This window comes from Macaca nemestrina, chromosome 1, assembly GCF_043159975.1.
Source record: "Macaca nemestrina isolate mMacNem1 chromosome 1, mMacNem.hap1, whole genome shotgun sequence".
NCBI classification, from domain to species: Eukaryota; Metazoa; Chordata; class Mammalia; order Primates; family Cercopithecidae; genus Macaca; species Macaca nemestrina.
In genome coordinates, this window is record NC_092125.1 from 36,241,003 (window position 1) to 36,268,441 (window position 27,439).

The window sequence follows — 27,439 nt, forward strand, 5'->3', positions numbered from 1 at the left end:
TATTATTTGATGCCAGGTGGTACATGATTTTACCTAGATTTTCCCCCAGGGCCGTGGTCTTCACTCTTCTTGCTCCCAGTAGCATGTGTCCCAAAGTGTAGCACTACGTGACAGCCCTGGGTAGCTGCTGTTTTAATAGCAAGGAGCAGCACCAGCCCTCAGCCCTGCTACCTCCTCTGTGAACTTTACCATGACTAAACTTTACCATGCTTTTCTCAGGGTCAATTTAAAAGACCCCTAAGGTAGTAAAGCTCCTTTTGGCTTTGGAGGTATTCCCCATATGCTATTTTCTTTTTAATTTTACAGGCATAGGTAAAGACTGTTTCCTGTGTTGTTTTCTGAAAACTATAGACTTCATGTTAGAAAGGTTCTGGAATGATTTACTGAGCTGCTGAAGCTAAGATTAGGGTATCTCTTCTAACCTAATCTTTATCAGACTGATAATGTTTTGGTTAAATGATTTTATAAAAAAATTTTAGGTAGTCCTACTTCCTTTAGTTAGACTGCCTATTTTTTTCCCTCTTTTTTTCCCCCTTGGTTTTTGTGTGTGTATATTCACCAATGCTTGGTTTCCAAATATTGTTTCTAAAGCATTTTTTTTCAGAGACTCAAAAGTAAAATGAAAGCAATCTCCGTATTGGGCAGCCCTCCTGGAGTAACTCTGAGCTGGAATGGGTCTAGGAGCCTGTGTTCTCTGTTTGTTCTCATGTGTTATGTTGATGGCATTCCCTTTTCGGCCACATCTCCCTCCCCATATTCAAGTAACTCCTTGGTCTGAGCTTTTTGGCTGCTTTTTTCCCCTCTTGCTGTTGCATCCTCACCTTGTTGGTGACTCTACACTGCCACCATGTATTGTTTTAATTTTGAGCACAATGTGAATTCTTTCCAAATGTGACTGATATACCCTGTTTGGGGGCTAAGAACCCATAGATCACATGCTCTTCTCCTCTACGAAATGAAACCTCTGGTGCTTCTTTCTTTGCCACCTAATTTCCATGTTTCAATTTTGACCTAAAGCACTTAGTATAGTAAGTAAGGCAGCTTGATACCTCTGTTGCATAGTCTCAAGTAACACATGGTATCACTTTTACATGAAAGTCTAATGTCCCAAGAGATTTTTAATAAAAAGCCCTGCTATGCTGAAAGAAAAAGAGAGAGAGAGAGACAAAAAATAAACAGACCCATTGGGCTCAGGGGAAGCTGAACCTGACCAGTGTGGAGAAAGAGGCAGAGACGTTCCATTTGGGAAGCACCATGCATACGGCTGTTTGAGAGAAAGCACTGGACTAGTCACTCAGTAAAGAAAGCGTGTTACCTCCTGCCTATAGCCTGAATAAAGGCATGATTGGTGTGTTGTAGGAAAAACGGATCGTGTCCCTGGATTCAGCCAACACCAGACTGATGAGCGCGCTGACCCAAGTGAAGGAGCGGTACAGCATGCAGGTCCGCAATGGCATCTCCCCCACCAACCCCACCAAGCTTTCCATCACGGAGAATGGTGAATTCAAAAACAGCAGCTGCTGACGGGCTTTGTGAATAGACAGACTGTGGAAGGAGACAGAAGGAAACTGATCCACTCTCCTATCCCCAGACCTTTACCTAGCCCCTCCAGGTTTACAGAATGTTGCTACTTCACAATGGCAATGTGGTGAGAAACTCTTGAATGAAGAAAGGAACCTTGTCTTTCAGGGCATAAGGCAGTGACTTCCAAGGTCAATGCTTTTCCCCCACATCTCTATGTACATAGGGAACTTAGTTCTGGGCCATGTACAGAAAATATCACTGTAATATACCAAAAGGAAGTTAATAATGTAGATTACCTTTTTGATTATTGCTATTTTTATTATTGTTTTCCTCTTGTTGAAAGCACTGCAGTTGTTAGAGGAAGTAAAGTAGGAACTGTTGTGTGAGTGAGACACGAGCCTGTAGGTTCAGTAGGTAGAGACCAAGCATCTATCTGATAGAAGCACATGGAGTGCAATAGGACATTGTGAGAAGGAATTTTTCAGGGATTCATCTACTAGTTTAAAAACCCCACTCTGGCCCCCTTGTCCTTTCAGAAAACATGCAAATACCAAGATCCATACAAAACAATAATTTATTCCACTGATCAACCAAGACTGGTTCTGGTTGGAAGCTAATCTGATTTGGGGATTCACTGTTTCAGAGGACACAGACAAAAGCTGTTGCATCAAAACTGGACTTTAGGAGTAATTTCGATGGAACTCCTGTCAATATGTTTATTTCCTCTGTCTACAGCAGATGGGAATCTTCTCTTTTAGATAGGGGCTTTTTTTTTTAACCCCAATGGTAATAAAGGGTGTTCTTTTTCCTCTTTAGAGTTTACAAAGCTATAAATATTTGTCTCTCCACGTACCATCTTCATCTTCACACATTCACTGCGCTTTCCTCCCCATGGTGGGAGCTGTCGTCACCAACAGGGTTTACTCTCCCCTGGAGAGGTTATTTAAATAGCTGTCCATAAGCCATCCAAATCAACACCCTTTCTTCCATACAGAAAAGGGCTAACCATACCATAGCTGGAATCTCTGAATATTTCCTATTAAAATTTTTTTCTGTGTGTTACGTTATAATTTTTGTTTGGGATAAAGACTTTATCCATTGTACTAGCAAATCTATGGGGGGTAATTTTATCTCCATCTTTAACTTTTAAAGTGCTTCTTCCCCTTATCCCCTCAATAAAGAAAGGAAATCCAAATTTGAAGCATCACTCCCTTAAAAGTGATGATTGCTCATGTTTAAAAAAAGAAAAAGAAAAAAATTGAAAGTGTCAGGATGGCACATTCCAATTGTTATTCCCATGCTGGTAGATCTGACAATAATGACCCAGTTTCAACACTTGTCATCTATAGCCTTATTATTATAGAACAGAAAAAGTCATGGAAATGAATTCATTTCCTTTTTTCCAAAGATGTGAAATATCATCTTGAATGCAACCTTGATTACCAGAAGTATGGCGTGTTACATGTTAAACAGACATTATATATACAAATATATATACACATATATATTCATACATATGTACATATAACTGCACAAATAGGAAAAGTTCATGCCTTCTATGCTGTTCAGATATAATGTTAAAAGGGTCCTGAACCTCTTTAAGCAAGATCTAAGCAGTTGTTTTATATTGAGAAAGCAACAATGTTTCTCGAATAAGTTGATGTTGATTTTAAATTATAAGCTTTAAAGAATTCTTTTTTCTAGAAAAAGGGGATGGAAAAAAAAGGACCTGAGGGAGCCATATGCATCAAGTGAGTGTTTCCCCATAACAGATTATTTATAAGGGAACATGTATAGTGCCCTCTTTTGAGTGATGCCGACAGACACCAAGCCCTCCTTTTCACCGAGTCCCAGGCTTGCATTCCAACCTCTTGATCTCTGCCCTCTCTCAGGTGGATCTTTGTGTTGGACTTTATGTTTCAGCAACCTCACCATGGCCACATAAGCCACAACCTTTTAAAACTGTTTATTTCATAGCAATCCCTGTTTCTGCCAGACAGAGATCTAAAATGGGAGTTTCTCACTGTGTTTATCTGATCTGCACACTTTATATCCAGCTGTTTTGGTACTCTTACATTTTCTTCACCTTTGGTATTTGTTTTGCAAATTCTTACACCTTCTCTCCAAGCGGAGGGCACACTGTGGTCAAAATCACTTACTTTATTAGGAAAAAGAGCTAACTTGCAAAGTGTAGTGTCCTTTGTTGAAGGAGGAGGGATGTAAGCATAGATCTGTTATTGTTTCTGGCTATTCTCAGCTCAAGCCATGTTTAATTCATTCTTTGTAAAAGCCTTCAGTTGTGCCACAGAAAACCTGGTAAGAGAATTGTCAGTTTCATTGGCCTTAAGTATGTAATGTGGGTGATGTCTTGCCATTGAGGTTTGGAAGCTCTTAAGTGCTGATTATGGATTACAGAGGGCCGATAAAATTACCTATATTGGGAATTGAGAGAAGCCCAAAAAAAAAATCAAATGTGCTTTTGATGGATAGAATGTATCTTATTAGCATTATGGGAGCTCCTTAGAGGGCTGTCTTCACTGGAAGATTTAATGCCCAAAACATTTGGACAGATTATGCAGCCTTCTACTAGCAGGTTATCTTGAATGAAGAAGAAATAGCAAAAAATAATAATAGTAAGAGCATTACAAGTAAACTAAAAGTTCAGAGTTGTTGACAGATGTTAAATGTTAGGTTATCCTGTGAGCCTACTCCTGTCCAAACATTTTTCTCAGTATTTCTTTAGAGAATGCTGCAATCTGTAGAACTTACTCTGAAGGATTTTTTAAGAAGAGAAGCCACCAACAGGTGATAATTTTTATGGAGCTATTTCTTAATTGGCTTTCCCTCAGTTCAAATAACTTTGTTTTGCTGGGAGGAGGTACAAGGCTGAAGAGGGGCAAATAGATTAAGATAGCAATGTCTTGCACTTCCTGTTTCCCTCAAAACAATACCACATTGTGGGTCGCAGGATAGATGAGGGTTGAGTGGAATTTGGAATTCAGGTGAAGTGCTTGTAAAGTGCATGTCAAGCTGACAACAGACTTGACCATTAATGAGGACAGTGTTGGTAGGAGTCAGAAAAGAGCTTCATGTTCCCCTTTTATATTACTGAAGCAATAAGCAATCTGAGCTGAAGCAGCAAAAAGAGTCACATTTCCATCAGGTCCTCATATTCCCTGAGTCTCTGCAATAAAAGCCATGTCAGAGGAGAGATTATAACTAGGTAACTATAACAAGCACTTGAGCACTTACCGTGTTCCAAGCACTATCACCAAGGTACTGTTTGGATTTATGGCAGTCTAACGGTAAGAAAAATGTGGTAAAGTGAGGTAATCATGCTGCTATAGCTTTTTGCTTTTTTTCATATGGTATCAAGTTGGTCAGAATTAGCTTTCTCTGACTGGTCTGCTTCTGTGTTTCTCTGTGATGGTGTTAAGACTATGAAAGAAAAAGAAAGATTACCTAAGACTGCTATGAGCATTAACTATATGCCCTTAAGAATGAGCTTGACTTTGGAAGTACAGCTTTTCAGATCTTAGTCTACCCAGGGCCTTTGTTTATGCGTCTGTGGTTCTGTAGACCCCTGGCTTTCACTGTGTTCTCAGAGGTACACCAGATTGAGAACAGAGTTCTTCTTTGGAAGTCCCAGAGCAAAATTACTGCCATCAAGTGAGTTTGCATTCATATTTGTTTCCCCTTCCATCAAGGGTTAGTTTTAGTCATCTCTAGCTTGGAGTTCCTGAGAAGGCTGGTTATGGGACTGAGCGTGGGAAAGGAACCCTCTTCAGCATTACCTCAGTCCCATCAGTCTACTCCATTGTGACCTTGAGCCCCACACATGCTTGACACCAGGCTAGACTTGTCACAGGGCCAAACCCAACAGCCACATGCCACAGCTTCACTGCATTTTCAGCTACACCTTTGGAGGCCACCTTCTCCTATCAACTGTGGAAAGCCAAAAGGGCTCCCTTCTCCATTCCCCTTCCCTTTTTCAAGTCTAATAGTGAAATCTCCTGCTTACCCCAGCAGTAAATAGAGCAGTAAATAGTTGCCTTCCTACCCCTTACCTGGGGGCCGATAATTTGAGATACTTTGTTTTTTCAATACGTCAGTTGAAGGATTTAGTTTCTTAAAAGCAAGAAGTGTTGGAGTGTTGAATTTCTATTTAGAGTCTCTTTTCATGTTTGAATGATTGTTACTAGTTCTAGAAGCATTCTCATTGTCATGACCCAATTATGTACACTCTTGGGTTTAGGAAGGACAAAAGTGATGAAATTTGCATGAGATAGAATAAACATCTTAGGAGGAGTGAAAGAACCTGAGGAAGAGACATGACCCATAAGGGAATGAATGCATAAGCAGAGCCTTCTCAGTAGCCCAGAGTTTCCAGGAAACAGGAAGATTTATATCCCTTGCCCACTCTTAAAATACATAGATACATAGAAAGGCAGTCTCTGTAGACAACACATGCACACACCCACACAAAACAGAATTCCTGGCGCTTCCTTTTTCTGAATGTTAATCCATTTTATTGAGCAATGATTCCCAAACTTTGAGATTTTCAGATTTTGTGCTCTCGTTTTTTAGATTTTATGACAGTCATTCTATCATCCTTAAAAATGTAGTATATGTGTTATATGTATATATAAGTTAAAGTGACTTGAAATTGACTTGGTTTGGCATTGTCTCAAGAACCCTAGATATCATTGATACCATGGGGAATCATAGAAATAAAGTTGAATATCACTGATCTGAGAGTAGGATCCAGAAATAAGTAGTTTCAGTTCCTGATCAGTTAAGCCTCAAGTGCTTGAGTAACCAACACAGCAAGACTTGGGAAATGCAGTGAGCTCCCGAGGAAAGGAAAGCGGTAGTCTTTGCCTGCATTTCAGCATGCATTTTCATTTCCTACTCAGTTCTATCTTCCACTTAAATACCCTCATTTGACCCTAGAAAGTTTTTGGTTTTTTTTTAGTTTGAGACTTAAAACCAGATTTATTTGTTGTTGTAGAGAGATTTCCACAGAAGTTGTGTTTTACGGACCTCCATCATCTTTGTGGGGGTACAGATATTTATGTGTAAATATCATTTTATGTGATTTCCAAATTTTCAAGGGAAACATTTCAATTTCCCAGTTCAACAAAAGGTTAAATACTAATTGACTCAATGACCACCTTCAGAAAAGTTAAATAGTAAATTAGGTTAAATTTTGACTGGTGCTTAGACATTTCCTAGTTATATTAACTTAAGCAGACAGCAACACATTAACCTGAGTTACACCGGTGAGGAATTTACATTCTAAATTTGATTTTGTTTTTCATCTCCAGGGCCTTAATAAGAGTGTGTTAACACACAACTATTTTACAATGATAGCTCTAAATAATTTATTTTTTATTTCAAGAAAGAGAAATACACCTTAGAAAAACAAAACCCAAGATTTTATTTTATTTTTAAAGCCATATTTTTGTGCTAGTAGCATTTAGATTGTTCCATATGTGAGATCCATATCTGCATTTCATTACCTGGGTTTGTTCTAAAGAAGATTTATTTTTGTTCTGTGAATAATTTTTGACGGTTCTTGTACATGTACAGATATAGATACGTTTGAGGTCTTTTATTGATATTCCTACAAAGAATATAAATAAACTTTAACTTTAAACATTTCAGACTAAAGTTGCTACTATATTTGACATATTGCTGTCTTCTAGCGTGCACCTGGGTGACCAGGACACTTGGAGAGAAACAAGAAAGGAAATGTATGCCAGAATATTATTCTGAAAATATATTTTAACATTAAGAACAGTCTGTCTTAGAATTTTCCAACTTCCATGTAGTAAGATTTCAATTTAGGAAAAATAACTAGCATTAACATGTATTGTGATAAAATTGTTACTTTCAAATTCTGCAGAATTTGAAATCTCTTTAATAACTTGTGACAGGTAAAGAAAGTTTCCTTTGGTTTATTAGGAAGTGTAGCCCCATTTAGCTTCCTAGACCGCTACCATCCTCTTGTAATTTTCTAGTTAAATTAATGGAGTTTGTTTTCAGGATTTTTGGTGTTTGGTTCAGGTTTTTTATTTTAAATTCTTAATAGAAGTTCATTTGTCATTCCCAAGATTATTGTTCCCAAATACACTCATCTTCTCCTGCATCCCTGTTTCATTCTGTAAAATCCAGGGATGCAGGTTTCATGTGTAGTCTTATTTTGTGTTAGTTGTAGTTCTATGCTTTTTGGCACATCTCGAGTTCTTCCTAATCTTGTTCTACTAGGGATTACAAAATTAAAATTTACTCAAAATCCAGAGAAGATTTCATGAAAGGGAAACGGCATATCCATAGAACTGTGCTATTTTTTGTTCACTTCGAAGCTGACCCATTTCAGTCTGAATTGTTCATGACCTAATGTAAGCTTTAAGACTTCCTGGATCTGAAACATCAAAAAGAGAGAAAGTGTTGATGCGGTCTTTTTACCTCATGGTCCTCTTAGCCATAAACTATCCATCCATATACGCTTTATGCATATCCATACCCCGTAATTGTTTTTAGCCTCCCTCCAGCTGCCTGACTCTTTTTATTAGCATTTTACCAGTAGGAAAATACATAAATCAATTTTGTTAGCAAAAAATATATATATATATTTAATGACAGAACACTAAAACAGATGACTACATTAGTGGTTTTCAATCCTGATTATTCATCAGAATCACTGGGGAGTTAAAAAATAAAAAATAAAAAACAAAAAAAAAAAAAACAGGAGTACCCCCTGAGCTCCACCATTGAACAATTAAATAGAATCTCTCTAAGGATTGGACCAGGCTAGGCTTTTTTTTTTTTCTTTCTTTCTTTCTTTTTTCTTTTTAACCTTGCCAGAGGATTCCGAAGAGCCAGGGGGTAAGAACCACTAGTCCAAATCAAGCTGTGAGCACTGTGTGTAGGTGTCTGAAAATGTTTTCTGTCCCCAATCCTGAAACTAGGGTAAGCTGGTTACCGGTGTTTCCTTACCTTCTATTTGGAATTTAAAATTCTACTAAAACTGACAATATATACTCAGCCTTCCCCCACATACGCCTTGTCCCCACCAAGCCGTCCTTTAAGTCTGTGATGTAGAAATTCTCTCCATTAACATGGTCATCCATTTATGGAATAGATACATTCTGACAAAGCTGACCAGAAGACGGAATTCCCTATTTTGACCTCAGTTTCCCCACTGGCTTCAATTTAAAGCAGAAGGTAGATGGCTTCTAGTTTGGTGTCAGAAGCTTCAATGAGTATACCCTTGAGGAGTGCTGAAGGACCCAGGCCAGAATCAAATATGCTACATCTGACTTTTAAAGAGTAAACAACAGGCCGCGCGCGGTGGCTCATGCCTGTAATCCCAGCACTTTAGGAGGCCAAGGCAGGCGGATCATGAGGTCAGGAGATCCTGGCTAACAGGGTGAAACCCCGTCTTTACTAAAAATACAAAAAATTAGCCGGGTGTGGTGGCGGGCACCTGTAGTCCCAGCTGCTCGGGAGGCTGAGGCAGGAGGATGGCGTGAACCCGGGAGACGGAGCTTGTAGTGAGCCAAGATCGTACCACTGCACTCCAGCCTGGGCGACAGAGGGAGACTCCGTCTCAAAAAAAAAAAAAGTAAACAACATAGAGAACTCAAAGTTCCTTTGTCTACCTTACCAACCCCTACCAAAAAAAAAAAAAAAGGTTCTTAACTTTTCTGACCTAATATTCAGCACTGAAGTCTTATTACTTGAAAGTTATCAGATGCTAAATTACACCATTCGTACTTGTCCTTTCAGTAGCAAAATGTACTGAAAGCTCTCCAGTCCCCCCTCCACTCCTGGCAAGCATGCAGTCATGTGCTCATGTGAATTTTCCAAAATCATGAGTATTTTGTAAGATTCAGTTGGTTCTATGAAATTACAATAAAGAGTATTGTATATTTTATTATAATTTGTAAATTGTGTGCTATACATTCTTTATATCAGTAAAATTTATAATAAACACATATACATTATATACTCATACACACATATTGCTGGTCTTTCCAGAAACTTGATTTTGTGAAATTCTAGAATGAATTGCCAGGGTGATATTTGTTTGGCCTATGAATAAATTGCAATGAACTAACAGATAAATGCCAATGTTTCCTTTTCTGTAAAATTAAGATTGTGGCTAAATAGTCTATAGGGTACTCTCTAGCACTGATATCCTGTGGTTATTATCTGATATAATTGAGAAATGTGTCCTTAGACCATGTTTAAAAACCAGCTTGAAGCTTTTCTCTTAGTATTTAGGAACAATTCTTCCTCTTCACAGTCTCCCATGGCACAATAGTTTCTAAGAACCAAAAAAGTCTGGAATAAGTATATATTCAGAACACTACAGTGATAATGTTGATAATAATAATAGCCGGCCAGGCATAGTGGCTCACGCTTATAATCCCAGCCCTTTGAGAGACTAAGGCAGGAGGACTGCTTGAGCCCAGGAGTTTGAGGTTTCAGTGAGCTATAATCGCACCATTGCACTGCAGCCAAGGTGGACAAAACAAGACCCTGACTCAAAAATAATAGCTAATGTTTATTGAGCACCAACTATGTGTCAGATTATTGGCTAAGCACTTTATATGGAATATATCATTTAATCATAACACCAACCATATGAGTTAGACATTATCATTCCTGTTTCATGAGGAAACTGAGGCTCAGAAAGACTAAGTTGGCCAAAGCTACACAATGGATAAGGGCAAAACTAAGACCCAAACTCAGATCCCTCTGTGCTGTCTTGACAAAAAAAAAAAAAAAAAAAAAAGCTTAGGAAAGACATTGGAGAGGGTAAGAAAAGATCCAAAAAGATCGTGCCACATAACCAACTTGTGACCATGAGCCAAAGTGATGGCAGTGGAGCAAGATGAGGTCATATTCCACAGGTTTTCCACCTTAATATATTGGCTTTTTAAGATTGTCTTGCAATGTCAAATCATCTGACTGATCAGAATTAGAAGAGTGGGCAGAAGTCTCACCTGTCTCAGAAATTGGTCTTTCATCTCTTCTGGGTCCATCAGAGTTGAGATGGTAAAGTCTGCTTTCAGGATTCCAAAAGGGTGCCCTGGAAAAGAAGGTGCTGCCTGTTCGGGGGAATATTATCCTATTGCCATTTCAAGCTCTTAGCAGTCAGGAGTACCCAGTGGACACCATAGATGCTACATGCCGATTTGGGATTTCAAAAAGAAGAAAGAAACTGCTGAGCAGAAGAATGCTTAGCCACAATTAGGACCAACCAATTAGTGGCTGAAGAAAGAGTCCCATGGCTTTGGGTAATGCAGGCTCTTCCACAGCCTGGCTACCCGTCAGGCAATTATTTTCTTTTTTGTTTCCTCTGTATTTTTCTCCTTATTTTAATCCAGTAAGTGGATACTCCACACCAACCTGGAAACACTCACCTCTCCTTGAGCTCCCCACCACAGAAAATTCTAAAGAAGTTCTCTGACTCTTTAAATAAATTCAGCCTTTGCCCATGAGCCATCCATAATCATTACAGGAACTACAATCTCAAAATAAGACTGTATGTGCATTATATTTTATTATTTATGAAGTTTATAATTATCTCATTGGGTGCTCACAACAACCCTATGGTATAGGCAAGGTCGTTTTTTCCACATCCCCTTCACAGAAGAGAAATAGAAATTCAGAGACTTGTCCCCTAAATTTTCATAATAGTCACGGAGCATAAACTAGAATCCACCTCTTTATTCCTATCCCTATTCCCAACATTTCGTGTTGTCTTTCATGAAAAGGTCTCAAGGGCCCTGTGCCAAGGAGTGACTGTCGAGATTTAACTGCTCCTCTGGTAAGAGTAGGAACTTGGTAGACAGAAGCAGTTACCTGATTTTTGTGCTGATGTTTTTTTAGATTCTGAACTCAGATGTTGGGCCTCTGTGGCAGCGGCTGTATCTCTTCTATCAGTGCCACTCCCTACACTGGTCACAGCTACAGGAAAGGAAAATAGAAGATTTATTGCAAATACAACCAGGAGTAAGGTGGCCTGATGCTGGTGATTGCCCCTGAGCTAAAAGACAGGAAAGGACAGCCACTACTAGGCACACAGTTGCTGCAGAAGCCAGCGATGTGGGAAGCTCAATTCCTGCCAATCCCTGACTCACCCCCACAGGCTCTTGTAACCCAGCACTTGAGCTGCTACACTATCATCTTTCAGAAAGCACCCCTGGCAGCAGGATCTGTGGGGCTTGGGCAATGTTAGGAGGTTTTTCCTCATCCAATTTTTTTTGTTCAGTAGCCTATGCTCCAAAGGGCCTAATGTCCTTATTTTGTCTGCCAGCTACACAAAGCCCCCACCATGGCACCCAGGGACCCTGAACATCGCCATCTCTATCCCAAACCAAGTGTAGGCTCTCCCCCAGCACCCCCTCTCTTCCTGTATGGCTGGCCATGCCCGGAGGCGCTCCAGCCAGAGACCCTGGTGTCCTCAGTGGCTCCCTTGCTCCGTCTCACCTGCTCTCATGTTCAGTCACCAAAGTCCTGTCAGTGCCTTGCAGATGTCTTTTTATTCTTTCAAGTATGGAAATCATCCTTTTATTTGGAATATATTATTGTAAAATATTTAAGCAAATTTATCCCCTCCCCAACCCAGGGACACCCATGATTAACACTTTGCTGTAGAAGGTCCTTCACACTCACGAATTTGTTAATTTGAATGTGTAAAGATCTCTCTTGTTTGCTTTAAAGGCTGCTTAGTAGTATTTCACTGAATGTACCATAACTTATGTAACCAATCTTTCAGTGGACATGACGTTGTTTCCACCTTTGCACTGTAATAAACAATGCGGCAACAAGCAGCCCTGTGTGTGGAGGGTGCATATGTATGTGTGTACCTCATATTATTATTTCCTTAATCAATTTCCAAAGGTAGAATTTCTGTATGAAAGATTATGCACATGTTAAAACTGACACAAATTCTGATACCAGAGTAATAGCCCCAGTCGGCATACCTACTGTGCCAAGATCACTGTTTTTCCCACATTCTCAGCATTATCACCTTTCAAATCTTTGCTACACTGGTAAGTACAAAAATAAATTTTAAAACTGCATCTTTTGGATACCTGTAATCTCACACCTGTAATCTCAACACTGGGAGGGTGAGGCAGGATGATCACTTGAGGCCAGGAGTTCAAGGCCAGCTGTGCAACATAAGGAGATCCTGTCTTTAAAAAAAAATTTGCCAGGCATGGTGGTGTATGCATATAGTTCTAGCTACTTGGGAGGCTGAGGTAGGAGGATCGCTTGAACCCAGGAGTTCAAGGCTGCAGTGAGCTATGATCATGCCACTGCTCTCCAGCCTGGGCAACAGAGTGAGACCTTGTCTCTAAAAACAAAAACAAAACAAAAAGCAATAAAAAGTAACCATCTTTATAAATTTTGCATTTGTGTGATTCAGTGAACAAAGCTGAGCATTTTTAAAAATGTATTTGTATTGGTACTTCAGTTAACGTCACTCGTGAACAATGTAAAATCAATTCCCTGTCATGTCCCTTCCCACTCCAGTGCTCCACAGCAGGCCTCGGTTCCACCTACCCAGACTGTGCAATATTATTTCCCCACACACACGTTTCCTGTTTCTCCTTTTCTGACTGGCTGTGCCTTCAAAGGCCTCTTTCCCCACCCAAAGCATCATTAATTTCTTTAATAAAGTGATAAATGTGTAAAATTCAGAAACACAGAAGAGGAGGGAACATCCGTATTTTCATCCCCTGAATATAGTCACTGTTAACATTGTCACACATCTTCTTCCAGACTTGATTCCTAAGCATTGACATTTCCTTTCAGCCTTGTTGTGACTGTATTATGTACATAATGTTGATAATGCTTTTTTCCCTTAGCACCCTAATACAAGCTTTGTCCTACATCATCCTAAGCACCTTGCTTCTGGAAATGCAGATCTGAGCATTTTGCTCACCTGCTGTAAACCTCTGATGGCTCCATTGGCTGGGGGATCAACTCCTTCAGATTTTGCCCCCAGTGTACCCCTTTCTCCTCATCCCCTATCACTCCCTTCCCCAATATGTGGCCTACACCAGTCACATCAAACTGCTTGTCATTCCCTAGCAAACCATACAGTTTGACATCTGTCTTTACCCATGCTGTTCCTTCTGCCAGGAAGAACTTTCTATACTTTTCTGCCAGATGAAATCCTCCATTGTTACACCTTCTATCCTATTACCACCTTCCAGGCAGAATGAAATGAATTGTTTTCCTGCCACAGCTCTTGGTTCACACTTCTGGTGCAGCACTTTCCAAACTGTCCTGACGGTCTCCATTAGTTCCTAGGAGACCATGTGCTTCTAAAAACAGGAAACAGCCCTGCTCATCTTGGTATCCACAGTTCAATGCCTTCTTCAAAACAAGTACTCAGGAAATTATTGTCAAATTAAATTATCTACCAATGTGCACTATCCTAGTCCCCAGAGAGATACAAAGAAATACAGAACAGCCCCTGCCCTGTGAGATTCTGCAATCTCAATAATTCATAATTGTAATCATTTATAATTAATAAAATGAGAATGAGGCCAGCCCCATATATTAAGGTAAGGAGAGAGGTGGGAGAAGGAATGAGTCACTAAACATTTCACTAGAGAACTGAGATTAAAATGGTAATAACTACCATTTATTGAGTGTCTGCCAGATGCCAGGCACTGAGAGATGAGAAAAATAAGGTTCAGAGAAGTTAGGAAAATTGCGTAAGACCACACAGTAGGTACTGGAGCCAATATATTCCCACTCTTGACTGTCAGACTCGCTTTTAGAACCAAAATGGAGTATTTCTCCCCCAGATCACCCCACTTCACCTCCATCTCCATCCTAAATTACCCAGGGAGGACGAGACAGTGAGCTGGCTCTGGCCAGACAGGACCCCTGTAGAATGCGCCGGAATGCAGCCGGAGTGGGGAGACTGTGTCCCAGCACACAACGCCCCCACACCACACTCCACCTCTCATCCTCAACTCCCTGGCCTGCACCCTATGCATGGAAGCAGGCCTGGTTGCCCCAAAAGAGGAACTCGCCGAGGTGCTTGGGCCTGCCTGGGATGGAGGTCCTAATTTACAGCAACGCGTACAGGCACCTGTTTGGGTCTCTGGCGAGCTCCCAGCTGCCTCCGGGCGGGTGTTTTGACTCAGGGCTGCAGAGTCAGGGGGTGCAGTTGTCCTTTGGGGCACAGCTGGGCTGCCTGAGCCAAATGAGTCCGAAATGCTTTCTTTGGTCCGGCTGGATGTGGCAGACCCAGGGGGTGCTGCTATCCTGGGAGTAGCTGGGGCATCGCGGGTGGAGTCGAGCGTGGGGCTCGAAGCAGAGGCCAGAAGAGTCGCAGCTACTTCCTGGGGGACAGAGAGGCTCCCCCAAGAGGCCGCAGCAGGGCTGGGGGGCTGGGTCGCCGAGGGTGCGGGGTGCGAAGACCCATTCTGGACAGTGACCGCCGGCTTCCTGGGTCCTTCCCCGGGAACCAAGGTGCTCCCCGGGGCCGCGAGATTGTCTGGAGGGCCGGATGTCACCGCCCCCTGGGGCTGGAGGGCCGCGGAGCCCGCGGAGGCGGAAGCGCGCGGGTAAGGGGTGCGGGGGCCGGGCTCGCGGGGCTCCAGGCTGCCCCTCTGCGTGAGCCGCGCGGCTGAAGCCGGGCCCCGCGAGGCGCCCACGAGGCCGGTGCTGGTCCCTAGGGCCGGAGAGAAGACTTCTGTGGGGTCCGCTGCGCCCAGGACCCCTCCCAAAGCCGAGGGCGCCAACGAGTGACGAGTGGCGTCGCGCGGTGGCTCCCCGGGCCTGTGCCTCTTGCGTGCCTGGCCTTGCCCAACCCAGTGCAGACAGGGGCGAGCAGGGAGGGCCTCCTGAACCCCATAGCGCGGCCCAGGTGGCCGGTGAGCCTGGGGCAGCCAGGCAGGTGCCAGGATAGACTTAGATGAGAAGAAGACAGGCTGTCACCCAGCTTCTGACCCAAATCTGACCACGGCCGGCCTGGGCTCTATCGCTTTCAGGGTGAGGTCCCTGGCGACTCACAGAGGGCCCGGCCGGCAGGATCTGGGCTCCCACACTCTCCAGTGCTGACTGTCCCCACCCCACCTGCAGCTCCTTCCACCTGCAGTCCTCACCCAGCCCCGCACCCCACAACACTGCAAGTTAAATCCTCCTCATCCTTCCGATGGTTATAAAGTCACCTCCTCCGGGAAATCCTCTGGACAATTATAGGGGCGGGATGCTCCCCTTCTCAGTGTCCCCACCACACCTGTGACTATACCAAGCACCAGCCTCTTCCCAGCTGGCGGTGAGAAGCTTCAGAACAAGCCTTCCCTCCCCAAAATCTTGCCTGGTGGCTGTGCCTGAGCTAGCACAAGATTCCATCCACACTTTTTAACGAGTGAATGAACGAGGCTCTGCTCGACCTTGATCAAGTGCCCTCACTTCTCTGTGTGCTCAAAAAAGGCAATAATCCCTTTGTGTGACACAGGAATCTGTAAGAAGGCCAGGAAAACGGTGATTTTGCCCTCAATTATTCTAGTTAGCCTCAGAACTCTTGGGAAGTAAAATGAGGTAATAGCTGTGAAGATGTTTCAGGAATTTTAAAGTGCTATAGGAATGCGGTCACTGTCCTTCCCAGCCACCTCCCCACACATAATGACAACAGCTCATCCCTCATCCTCTCCCTGCAGAGGAGCCTGCAATTCGGAGGGACTTTGCAGTGCTTCCCTCTGATGCTGAGCCTCAGGACCTCTCTGAGGATTCCTCCTCAGGAGTACTGCTCGGGTGTCTTCCCCTCGGTCTCCCAAGCCAGGATCTCATCCTCTCACCTGAGAGACTGTACAGCCTCTCCTGGGTCTCTTGGCCCTGGAGCTGCAAATTCAGTGGCCCAATTCCAAGAAAAGGGAGTTTGATGTGGCCCAGTCCTCCTTCCCCCATCCCTGGCTGGACCAGCAGGGTGGGAAGCAGAGGGAAACTCCCGTCTGTATAAGTGGCCCTTGACTGCTGCCCCCTTAGCTCACCCCTTTTCTAGGCATTCACTGGCCCTTCTAGGAGGGGCCTATGCAGCCTGCAAGCCACCCTTGCCACTTCCCCAGACCCTGAAGACCCAGATCCAGCCAAGGACAGGCTCAAAACACCTCTGCCTGGCCTGGAAGTTGTTTCCTCTGTCACTTCTGTTGGGGAAGTTGGGGAAGTGCGGAAGAGTGGAGGCAACTCTGCTGATGCCCGGTGTCCAGTGGAGGGGTCTGCAAGAAAACAGAGTGAGTGTGAGGGCAGAGTCTGCAACACCCAGCAGGTGAGCAGCCACCCCAGGCTCTGATGGCCCTGCATTTGGTTACCCATCATGGTAGCCAAACTCAGGAGGGCACAGTTGTTGCACACCTGCCATGTGCCAATCCCTGCAGGAGACACATCTCCAATCCTCACAGCAAGCAGCCCCTCAGGGAGGAAGAGTGTCTTTATGGATAAGGATCATGTGTCTCATCAAATCCAAAACACAAAAAGAAACAGCCAAGAACAAGCAAATCCACAGAAACAGAAAGTAGGTCTGTGATTGCTGGGGAGGGGAGGGGGTGACTGCTACCAGGTAAGGGGTTTCTTTGGGGTGGGGGGTGATGAAAATGTCCTACAATTAGATTAGTGATGAATGTATTAAAAGCCACTGCATTGTACCCTTTAAAAAGGTAAATTTTGGCCAGATGCGGTGGCTCACGTGAGCCTGCAATCCCAACACCTTGGGAGTCCAAGGCGGGTGGATCACCTGAGGTCAGGAGTTCAAGACCAGCCTGGCCAACACGGTGAAACCCCATCTTTACTAAAAATATAAAAATTAGCCAGGCGTGGTGGCCGGCACCTGTAATCCCAGCTACTCAGGACGCTGAGGCATGATAATTGCCTGAACCCAGGAGGTGGAGGTTGCAGTGAGCTGAGATCATGCCACTGCACTCCAACCAGGGAGACAGAGTGAGACTCTGTCTCAAAAATTAATTAATTAATTAATTTAAAAATTAAAAGTAAATTTTAAGATGGGAACTATAGCTCAATAAAACTTACAAAAAAGAGAGGTGGGGGAAGGGGAAAGGAGAGAAGGAAAGAGCAAGGCAGAAGGACGCCCATCACACAGGATGCGGGTGCCAGGCAGGCTTGGGCTCCCATGCATTCACAGGGACAGAACAATGACAGTGGCTCCCATCCACCAGGGGCCCACTCTGTGCCAGGGTTTCTACTCTACGCCTTACATTCACTTTCTCACTTAGCCCTCAAAGCCATCCTATAAGGTGGGTGCCATCAATTCATTTTGTTCAATAGGTTTCCCAGATAAGGAGAAGGAAGCTCCAAGATGCTGCCCACCTTATTTCTAGCAAGTGGTAAACTGTCTGATTCCAAAGTTCAGACTTTTAACTTCATTGTCCAATAATGAATTGTTCTTGCTAATTGCCAGTGCCCTCAGCCTGGATGGAGTCTGTTCCATTATTTAAAGATCCCCAGAATTAAAATAATACAACTTCCTCACAAGTTTATAATGCAAGGTTCTCAGGAGCCTGCTCCAGAACTCAGTTTCCCTCAGAGTCTAGAAGTGCTTCCTTGGAACTATCCTCAATATCACCTGCTGCCAAATAAACCCATTTCCCACCTCGTTTTACCCTCAGTGGGCCGAGGGCCAGCAAGAGCAGACTCTCACTCACCATAGAAGCAGATGAAGGGCAGCGGGGAAGAGCAGTTCACTGAGTACACTCTTGGGGAGTAGGTCATATAGATGCCGAGAGCTGCGCACAGTCCTCTCACCATCATCGGCACCTGCAGCCAGGAGGGGATGCTGGCCCCCAGGTCACTGGACCAGCTCAGAGATCCAGAGTTCGCATTGAGGTAGAGGCCAATCCAGGCTTCAGTCTCACTCATGATGGATCTCAAGGCCTCCTTGCCTGTCTTGTCTGTCACCATCTGCAGGTCAGCCAGGTCCGTGTGGTGGCTGCGGCAGTACAGCAGGGCCGAGGACCATGTCATCACTTGGTCAAATCGCGTGAAGGTCTGACCACCAATCTGGACCACAGCTGGGGTCAGAGAATGTGGAGCTCACAGGCCTGAGGGTCTGGGTCTCTGACAGCCCAGCCCTCATCATCCTTAGGGATAGAATTCTGGTCTGACATGGGCCCTTGTCCCTTGTCCTTGAGTGTTAGGTTTGATCAAAACAACAACAATTTTATAGATAGACTAAATACCAAGTAGGAAGAATGGATGAGATATAGCGGCAGGTGAGGAAGACATTAGGGAAAGCAGGGCTTAAGAGTTCGTGTAGTTATATGGCCTCACAAGTTCAGTTTAAGTCTTAATTTCTTCATCTATACAATGGGGTAATAATAGTACCTAAGGTCAGGATTACATGAAATCACATATACAAATGGTTTAGCACAGTGATATATTAATAGTAAGCACTTGGCAAGATGGTAGTGACCATTTCGGGGGAGATTATGAGGAAGACAGAATAATCTTGGTTTGGGGTCACCCTCAAGTATGATTTCTAGGGGTTGTGCCTGCCCCCACTGGCTCTCAGGCGAATTCAGGACTGAGCAGACTAGAGGAAGAGTGTGATCTTCCTAGGCTCACCGTGCCTGGAGAGCCAGGGAGAAGAGGCCAGCCTGGAGGCACGGGCCCGGTAGACAGGAGGCGGAGCAGGCTCAGTGGCCTTGCCTTCCGGGGGAGCTGGACAGACTGAGATGCCAGCCTCCCACAGCCACCTCTGCCAGTCCCTGCCTGAGGCTGGACTGGGCCAGGTCCTGAGGTAGGACAAGCCCAGCCTACCCAGCTCCTCGCCGGGCCTGTCCCATCTTGCAGCACATGAGCCCACACATCTGAGATTCCAGACAATGGAAGATTGGAAACGATATGAGTGGCTGGGACTCGGCCTGAGGCATTGATTCTGGGGGCCCAGAAGAGGAAACACTCCTGTTTGTCGAGACGGGAGTCACATCCTCAGATTCAAATGGAGCCTCCCAAACTTGGACATGGGCCTTTCACCTAAGCCCATCAAGATTTGCCTCCAATTTCCCTAACACTTTCCCTATCTCAACTGATGTTTTAAAGTTACTCTTGATTAAACCCCTTGTATGTGCCAGGCCTGAGCTATGCATGTGGCCTGTGTCATCTTTGAAAACCCCACTACTATCCTGAGAAGTTGGTGTCATTAACCTCAGTTCACAGATGAGAAGGAGGCTGAGGGAGGCGACAACCTGCCCGAACTCGGGCCATACTAGAGATTCGAACATGGGAAGCCCACGCCATCTTCACTCTACAACTCTGTACTCCATACCATGCAGAAAAGCCACTCCTCAGAGCAGAGTGAGTGAGTATATCGCCTCTGTCATAGAACTTATCCGTATCAGATAGGACTAAAAGATACCAAGGCAGTAATACCGGAGGGGACTATTTCAGAGAAGCCGCCCCCACCCCCAGATGGATGAGCAAGTACTTGGGCTGTGAAGAGAAACCACCCAGTCCCCAACCCCAGAGTGACAGCTGGGCTGCAGCCAAGGGCTCATCCACTCTCTGATTTCAGTCTCTGATTGGAGACTTTGAGCCAGTCACCCTCCCCTCTGGGCCCATCAGAATAATAAAGACAATGGCCAGCTGTGTGGTTCATACCTGTAATCTCAGCATTTTGGGAGGCCAAGGCAGGTGGATCGCTAGAGCCCAGGAGTTCGAGACCAGCCTGAGCAATATGACAAAACCCCATCTCTACTAAAAATACAAAAACTTAGCTGGGCATGGTGGCATGTGCCTGTAGTCCCAGCTATTCAGGAGGCTGAGGCAGGAGGATCACCCTCCAGGAATGTTGAGTGAGCTGTGAGTGTGCCACTGCACACCAGGCTGGGAGACAGAGTAAGACCATCCATGTCTTAAAAAAATAAAAAATAAAAATAAAGACAATGACTGTCTCCGTGGGGTTCAGTCAGGGGACAGCAAAGCCTGGAAATCCCTCCTGGACAGCCAGGCAGGAGTCAGGGGAACAGAGGGGCCCTGGGGGTGGGGATCCTGCTGGTTGGTCCTGATGGAGACGTCCAAGGCAAAACAAGCCAAATTCCCAGAAAAGGGAATGGGGAGCAGGTGTGTACCTGGCTTTGGAGAGGTGGTCAGGCCGACAGAGGGCTTCGTGGAGATGAGGTGCCCGACGTCAGGGTCTGTAAAACAGAAACAGACCATGAGTTACGGGGAGGCCCAGGATCCTCTGCAGGCAGGAGCTGCCCAGTTACCGCTGGGAAAACCTAGCTCGGGGGCAGACAGGCTCGTCCATCCCTTTCTACATTGATTCAATCCATTCAATAAATACTAGGCACCTACTGGGTCGCAGACGCTATTCTACGCCCTGGGAAAAATGACAGAAATAAGACAAGCAGAGTCCTTGCTCTTGAAGAGAATATGAGAGGGAGCAAATCTTGCAGAGAGGTGGGAGGAGCTGCCCAAGCAGAGCACAGCAAAGCTTCTGCAGTGAGAAGGAGCTGAAGGAAGTCATGTGGCTGGGGCAGGAGTAGGAGATGAGGCCAAAGAGGGGAGGCGAGGCCCGATGGCTAAAGAAGGACAGGATTCTAAGTGCTGTCAGGGCCTACTGATTCTTTTGTTTACAGGGAAGTGATCTGATTAACCTTTTTAAAAGCTCACTCTGTGTAGAGAACAGACTTTAGGGGGCAAGGGCAGACCCAGAGGAGAGACAGCGCTGACTTGACTCCATGTGCTAGCAGCAGAGGTGCAGAACTGGAGAGAGGTGAGGGGTCAGGACCCATCTTGGTGGAGTGTGGGGACAGTGTGGGGAGCAGGGGACAACCCCATAGGCACACCCCTCCCTTTGCAGGCCTCCTGGTCCGAGGCACACTTACCACCCGTGGGAATCTCTTTGCTCCCTTGGGAACCCAGCATTTAAATCTAGGCAGCCACCACTTGCTACTTCTCAAGGTCCCGGGGCAGGCGCCATGTGGCTGTGTTGGGCATATGTGAGGTTGGTCCTCCATAACCCTATTTGAGAGGTGAGGATGGCACAGAGTTGGATTGAGCCGTGGCCGACAGAGGGAAAAGCAGGAAGTGACACTCTTATCGGGCAAGTGCTGTGCATGCCACAACCAGCCCACGTATGATCTGCCCAACAGCAACAAGACAGGAGTCAGAGGCACTGGTAGCCGGGACAGAGAGGGGCCCGGTGGAACACAAGGAGGCGGCTGCTGTTCTCCAACAGCTGGAGCCTTGCGCATGGCGTACCGATGGTGGATTTCCCGCAACGATGCCCGAGGAGTTGGCTCCCGCTCCCCACTTAGCGGGAAGCAGGGGATCTCCCAGAGGACGGCTGCTCCCCTCCTGCCCAGCTCTGAGACCCTAACCGTCCACCTGTGCTTTCTGAGAAGGAGACACTGAATTCTGCTCTTGCTTCTGCATAGGTACACATGCATCCCCCGAACCCCAGCCTGTCTTTCCCTCTTGGCTCCCTTTCTTTTTCTCCTTCCTCCAAATCCTTAACTGGCAAGAAATGAACTTTCCAGATTTTATTTTTATTCTATCCTGACTTACACCCATTTTTTCTAATGGGGTGTTCAGAGTAGGTATGCAGAGGAAATAGAAACAGAGGCCACAGAGAGAAAGTGATGTTGCAAAAACAGTAAAGTCATGACCAGTTATCCTCTGAAAGGGTGCTTCTCTCTCTCTCTCTCTCTCTCTCCCTGCCCCATCACTTGCTATTGAAAAGCAACCCTGGGCCAGGCCCAATGGCTCATGCCTATAATCCCAGCACTTTGGGAGACTTGAGGCAGGAGGATCACTTGAAGGCAAGAATTTGAGACCAGCCTGGACAACATAGTGAGACCCTGTCTCTATTAAGTTTGTTTGTTTGTTTGTTTGTTTTTTAATTAGCCAGGTGTGGTGGCAGGCACCTGTAGTCCCAGCTGCTCAGGAGCCTGGGGCAGGAGAATCACTTGAGTCCGGGGGTTGGAGGTTACAGTGAGCTATGATCCCGCCACTGCTCTCCAGCCTGGACAACAGAGTGAGGCCCCTAGGGGGAAGACCAAGCCTGAAATATGAATGTGAACACACCATAGTAGCAGAAGAAGGGATTCTGGGCTGTGCAGGAGTTGGCCCCTATGGAGGGGAATTTCAGCCGAGTGTACAGCGTGGCACAGATGCCCACCCCGAATTCGGGCAGCGTCTGAACCCACTCCAGGGCTGTGTAGGTGGAGCCGCTGGACCATCTCAGGCCAGAAGTACTTGCGTCGAAGAAGAGGCCAATCCAAGCCTGGGTGCTGGTCATGAGGGAGTAGAGATTCAACAGGTCACTTGGCTGCAGGTCAGCAAGGTCTGTGTAGTGCAGCCGGCAGTGCTGCTGGGCGTCGTACCAGCTCAGCGCCTCCTTCACCAGAACCAAGTCCCTCTTACTGCTCACCAGCTGCAGGGCTGGAGCAGGAGAGGCTGTCACAGCACGGCTGTCCCCAGCCCAGCCCCTAGCCCTCAAAGAGCTTTCAGCCACACCCTGGTGGGACTTCCCAGCCTCTTCCTGCCCACTCTGTGCTTTGTCGCTGGCCCATCAGTCATATCCAGCTCTACCTCCCAGCCTTGGCATGAGCTGTTCTCTTGTTCTTGAAGAGCCAGCCACCTCCTCCAGCTCCCTCAACCCACAATTCCTATTCTCCCATTCCCTCATCTCCCCAGTCCCTTTGCCCAGCTAACTCCTCACCCTTCTGCCCCATCCTTTCTACAGAAAAGGTGAGATGCCTTTCCTACATGCTGCAGTGCACCTTTGTCAGTGCTTGATAACGACAGACAAAGCTTGCTGAGTACCCGCCATGTGCCATCAGCTCACGGGATTCTTCCAGCTGCCTAAGGCATCACTCTGCCTGTTTTACAAATGAAGGAACCAAGTCACAGAGAGTTAAAGAGGCATAGCCAAGGCCACCCAGTGGGAAGGAATACAGCCCAGACTCAAGAACCCTGGGCAGGCTCCCAGCTCCAGGCCCATATCCATGGCAGGGCACTGCCCCTCCATCGGGGACCCATAACCAGAGCTGCACCCTGGAATCACCTAGGGAGCTTTTCAAATACACCAATTTCCAGACCCACCCTAGAGCAAAGATCTGCCGCTGGGACTAGCATCAGAATTTTTTAAAAGCTTTCAGGGAAGAGACCTTTTTGTTTGTCTATCTGTACCACCTGGTATAGGCAATTTAGGAGCAAAGAACGAGCCGTATTCATCATTATATTCCTAGGGCCAAGCACAATGCTGACCACAAGGGCTCAATGTATTGAAAAAGAGCGAAGGAAGGAAGGAAGGAAGGAAGGAAGGAAGGAAGGAAGGAAGGAAGGAAGGAAAGAAGGGAGGGAGGGAGGGAGGAGGGAGAGACGAAGACGAAGGAAGGAAGGAAGGAAGGAAGGAAGGAAGGAAGGAAGGAAGGAAGGAAAGAAAGAAAGAAGGAAGGGAGAAGGGAGAGAGGAAGAAAGGAAGAAAGGAAGACAGAAGGGAGAGAGGAAGACAGGAAGGAAGGAAGGAAGCAAAGAAGGAAGGAAGGAAGGGAAAGAGGAAGAAAGGAAGGAAGGAAGACAGAAGGGAGAGAGGAAGACAGGAAGGAAGGAAGGAAGGGAGAAGGGAGAGAGGAAGACAGGAAGGAAGGAAGGAAGGAAGGAAGGAAGGAAGGAAGGAAGGGAGAAGGGAGAGAGGAAGACAGGAAGGAAGGAAGGGAGAAGGGAGAGAGGAAGAAAGGAAGGAAGACAGAAGGGAGAGAGGAAGACAGGAAGGAAGGAAGAAAGGAAGGAAGGAAGGGAGGTGGGGAGGGAGGGAGGGAGGAAGGAAGGAAGGAAGGAAAGAAGGAAGGAAGGGGAGGGAGGAACTAATGAGCAAATCAAACGTCTCCCAGGAAGCCACCCTAAGCCCCAAGATCTGTGTTCCTTCCTTCCTTGACTCCATGGTCCCAGTAAATGTGGTTGGTCCAGGCTGCTCTGCTCTGCCCTGGGTCTGCCTGTGGAGGGAGGCAGAGAGGAATGAAAGGCTTGGTGCTAGGACCTTGGAGGTCCGGGACACAAGGAACCCTTCAAGGTAGATGCCCCAGGAGAGGAGAATGAGAATGAGGAGCTGGGCACAGGCCGTGGCAGCAAAGCCAGGGGCCAGAGCTGAGGAGGCACTTGCCAAGGAGAACCAGCTCCTCACACCCACCACAGCGGAGGATGCTTCCTGTCGCTGAGAAAAGCATTCTGCTTATTTTTTTGTTTAATGACTGGCTGTGGCCCACATAATTGATTTTAGGGCGGTGTCCACCCCCGCCCCCCAGCGCCATGCAGGGTGCCCCTCCCACCGGCCTCTCCAGCCCCACCCGGGAGCCCTGGTGGCAACCTCTGTCTCTGTGGCTTCTAGTCAGTTCCATTGCCTTGAACTTCGCCCTTCTCTGCGTGCCTGCCGACACCTGGGCCCGAGGCCCCTCTACCCTCGGCAGTCCCCACACACCCCCGCTCTGCAGCCAGAGGGCCTAAGACCTGACCGCCCACTGCCACCTGGGCCGCACCCATGGGGCCCTTCGCCCTCCCCTCCCACCTGCATCAGCAGCCGCCACCCTCCCAGCCAGGGCTTTTCCTGGCTGTCTTGGCGGCTCCTTCTCTCCCTCAGACTCACCCACGGCTCCCTTCCTCCGAAAACCCTTGCCGCCCCCTGGTCCACAGACCCCCACAATGCCCGTCCCTGTCCACACCCCGGTGATGTTCTTCCCTGCATCACACACGCTTCTGAAGTGGCCTGCGAGGCCGTCTCCTTGAGGAATGTCTTAGCCCCGCTAGAATGGAAGCTGCTGGAGCCGCATTGTTTCTGACTGCTGCCTTCTGGGTGCTGACTGAGTACTGTCTGGTCAGGGGTGATGAGGGCGAAGCTCCCTTCCCACCCCTGTTCTGAGGGTTGAAAAGTATTCATTTCTTTCTACCTTGCCTCCCCTCCAACCTGGAAATCTGGGAACTTCAGGGGAGTGCCGCCTCCCCTCAGCCTCCAGCCCTGGGGAGCATGGAGCCAGGCACCCTCCTCCAGGCCGGGGGGCCTCACCTGCTGCACAGAAGGAGAGCAGCAGCGCCTGGGGCAGCATGGCTGGGCACTGGCTGGGCGATGACTGGGTGTTGGCTGGGCACGGGACAAGCCCCGGAGCTGGCGGGGACTGTGGCAGAGGCTGCGTCTGACCTTCTGGCCTTTTATTCCTTGCTCTTTACTCTCTTCCTCTTTGCAACCCAAACTGCTGGATTTTACTAAACAAATACTTATCCAGTGTCTGTTGCTGCCAGCAGGGTGTGAGGTGCTGGAGCTGCAGCCTGGAGGATGCGGAAGAGAGGCCTGTGTGGGGACTCAGAAAACGGTGTCCGAAAATGAAGGCCTCAGAAGCAAAAGTTTTTCTCTGACCTTCTCCTGCTTTCCTGTCTCTCAGCCCCACTCTCCCCAAAGCCAGTCATAGGAACTAGAACCCCTTTTCCCCAAGTCAGCCATAAAACCTAAAAATATTACTCTAACTTACCCTTGCCTTGCTGTGTAGATACTGGCTGTAAAGAAATGATCTGAAGGGATCATCGTTTGACTGTAGGTCATGAAACCCCCATTCCAGAGAGGACCCTGCTCCACGCCCAGAAGGAAGGACTTCATGCTCAGAGAGACCGAGAAGAAACTAGACAGACAGGCCTGGCCGGGTTTCCCCACTCAGTCTATTCACATTAGATCAGACCCTTTGTCCAATCATGTTTCTACACAGCTGCCCACACTTTGATGAACCTAAGCACAAAAATGAACAATTTCTCCCTCTATCTTTGGGTCTGCCTTCTGAAGGCTCCTGGGGACACATGTTAAATAAATTTGTATGATTTTCCTCCAATTAATCTGCCTTTTGCCAGTTGATTTTTCAGAGCATCTTCAGAGGTCCTCCTGCAACTTAGAAGGAAGGCAACATGGATCTGGTAATTAATAAGCAGATCGGGGACGGAAGGAACGCATCCTTGGGGCTGGCTGCTGGGGGAGAAAGGGAGTAGGGAAGCAGAGGGCAGGGTGAGGCTTGACCCCTGCATCCTCAGGGTCAGAGAAGCAAGGGGCAGAAAGGAAGAAAGGGGAAGAAGGAGGTGAGGAGGGAGAAGGAGCTGGAAATTGTGGACCACGCTTTGCTAGACTCACCTCCTACCCCTCCTCACAGCAACCACATGAGGGAGAGGCTGCCATTTTCCCTGGTTCCCAGGGGAGAGACTGTGGCTCGGAGAAGTGAAACAGCCTGCTCAGGACTACCCCGCAGGCAGTGGTGAGACAGCAATTCAAGCTTAGGACACTGAAAAGCATGAGGTTGGGAGGTGATGGCCCCAACAATTCTGCTTCTGCACGGTCAGAGACCCCCACGCCCCATGGAGGCTCTGGCTCCAAAATTAAGCACAGGACTGGGCCGGCACAGTGGCAGGCACCTATAGTCCCAGCACTTTGAGAAACCAAGGCAGAAGGATCGCTTGTGCCCAGGAATTTGAGACCAGCCTGGGCAACATAGTGAGACTCCATCTGTACAAAAATTAAAAATTAGCTGGGCATGGTGGTACACGTCTGTAGTCTCAGCTAGTCAGGAGGCTGAGGTAGGAGGATCGCTTGAGCCTGGGAGGTTGAGGCTGCAGTGAGTTGTGATTGTACCACTGCCCTCCAGCCCGGGAGACAGGGCAAGACCCTCTCTGTTACCCTAAGGGCAAAGCTTTCGGAAACACAGTCTGGAAGGCTCTTTTTTCCTGCACTCCACCCCTTCTCACCCTTCCCTGATGGAAGGGCAAACGGCCCCTCTGAATGGGCAAAAGGGAAAGAGGGGAGAAATTGTTCATGCAGCCACAAAAATGTCCTGCCACAGTTTCCCTTGTGCAGCAGTGGCCTTGAATGACTTCCTCCCAGAAG

The 27,439-nt window shown here is 46.7% G+C and overlaps 2 protein-coding genes across 10 annotated transcripts in view; one reads left to right on the forward strand and one right to left on the reverse strand.

Annotated features, from left to right (window-relative positions):
* Positions 1-12,374, forward strand: part of LOC105484487 (RAS protein activator like 2) — a 378,824-nt gene extending 366,450 nt beyond the window's left edge. For all 9 annotated transcript variants that reach the window (XM_011746151.3, XM_011746150.3, XM_011746152.3 and 6 more), the window contains one exon: positions 1,360-12,374. In XM_011746151.3, the coding sequence (XP_011744453.1) occupies positions 1,360-1,502 (143 nt within the window). In that variant the 3' untranslated portion in view covers positions 1,503-12,374. The remainder of the gene's footprint in view (positions 1-1,359) is intronic.
* On the reverse strand, positions 7,822-25,651 carry LOC139357751 (C-type lectin domain containing 20A). Its single transcript, XM_071076125.1, has 8 exons — positions 25,589-25,651; positions 22,612-22,968; positions 20,652-20,717; positions 18,228-18,593; positions 16,680-16,787; positions 11,404-11,508; positions 10,542-10,627; positions 7,822-7,951 (listed from the first exon to the last, which is right to left on the reverse strand). Exons 1-8 carry the CDS (start codon positions 25,626-25,628, stop codon positions 7,871-7,873), a joined length of 1,209 nt encoding a protein of 402 aa, XP_070932226.1. The 5' UTR covers positions 25,629-25,651; the 3' UTR covers positions 7,822-7,870.
* Positions 25,652-27,439: the final 1,788 nt, after the last annotated feature.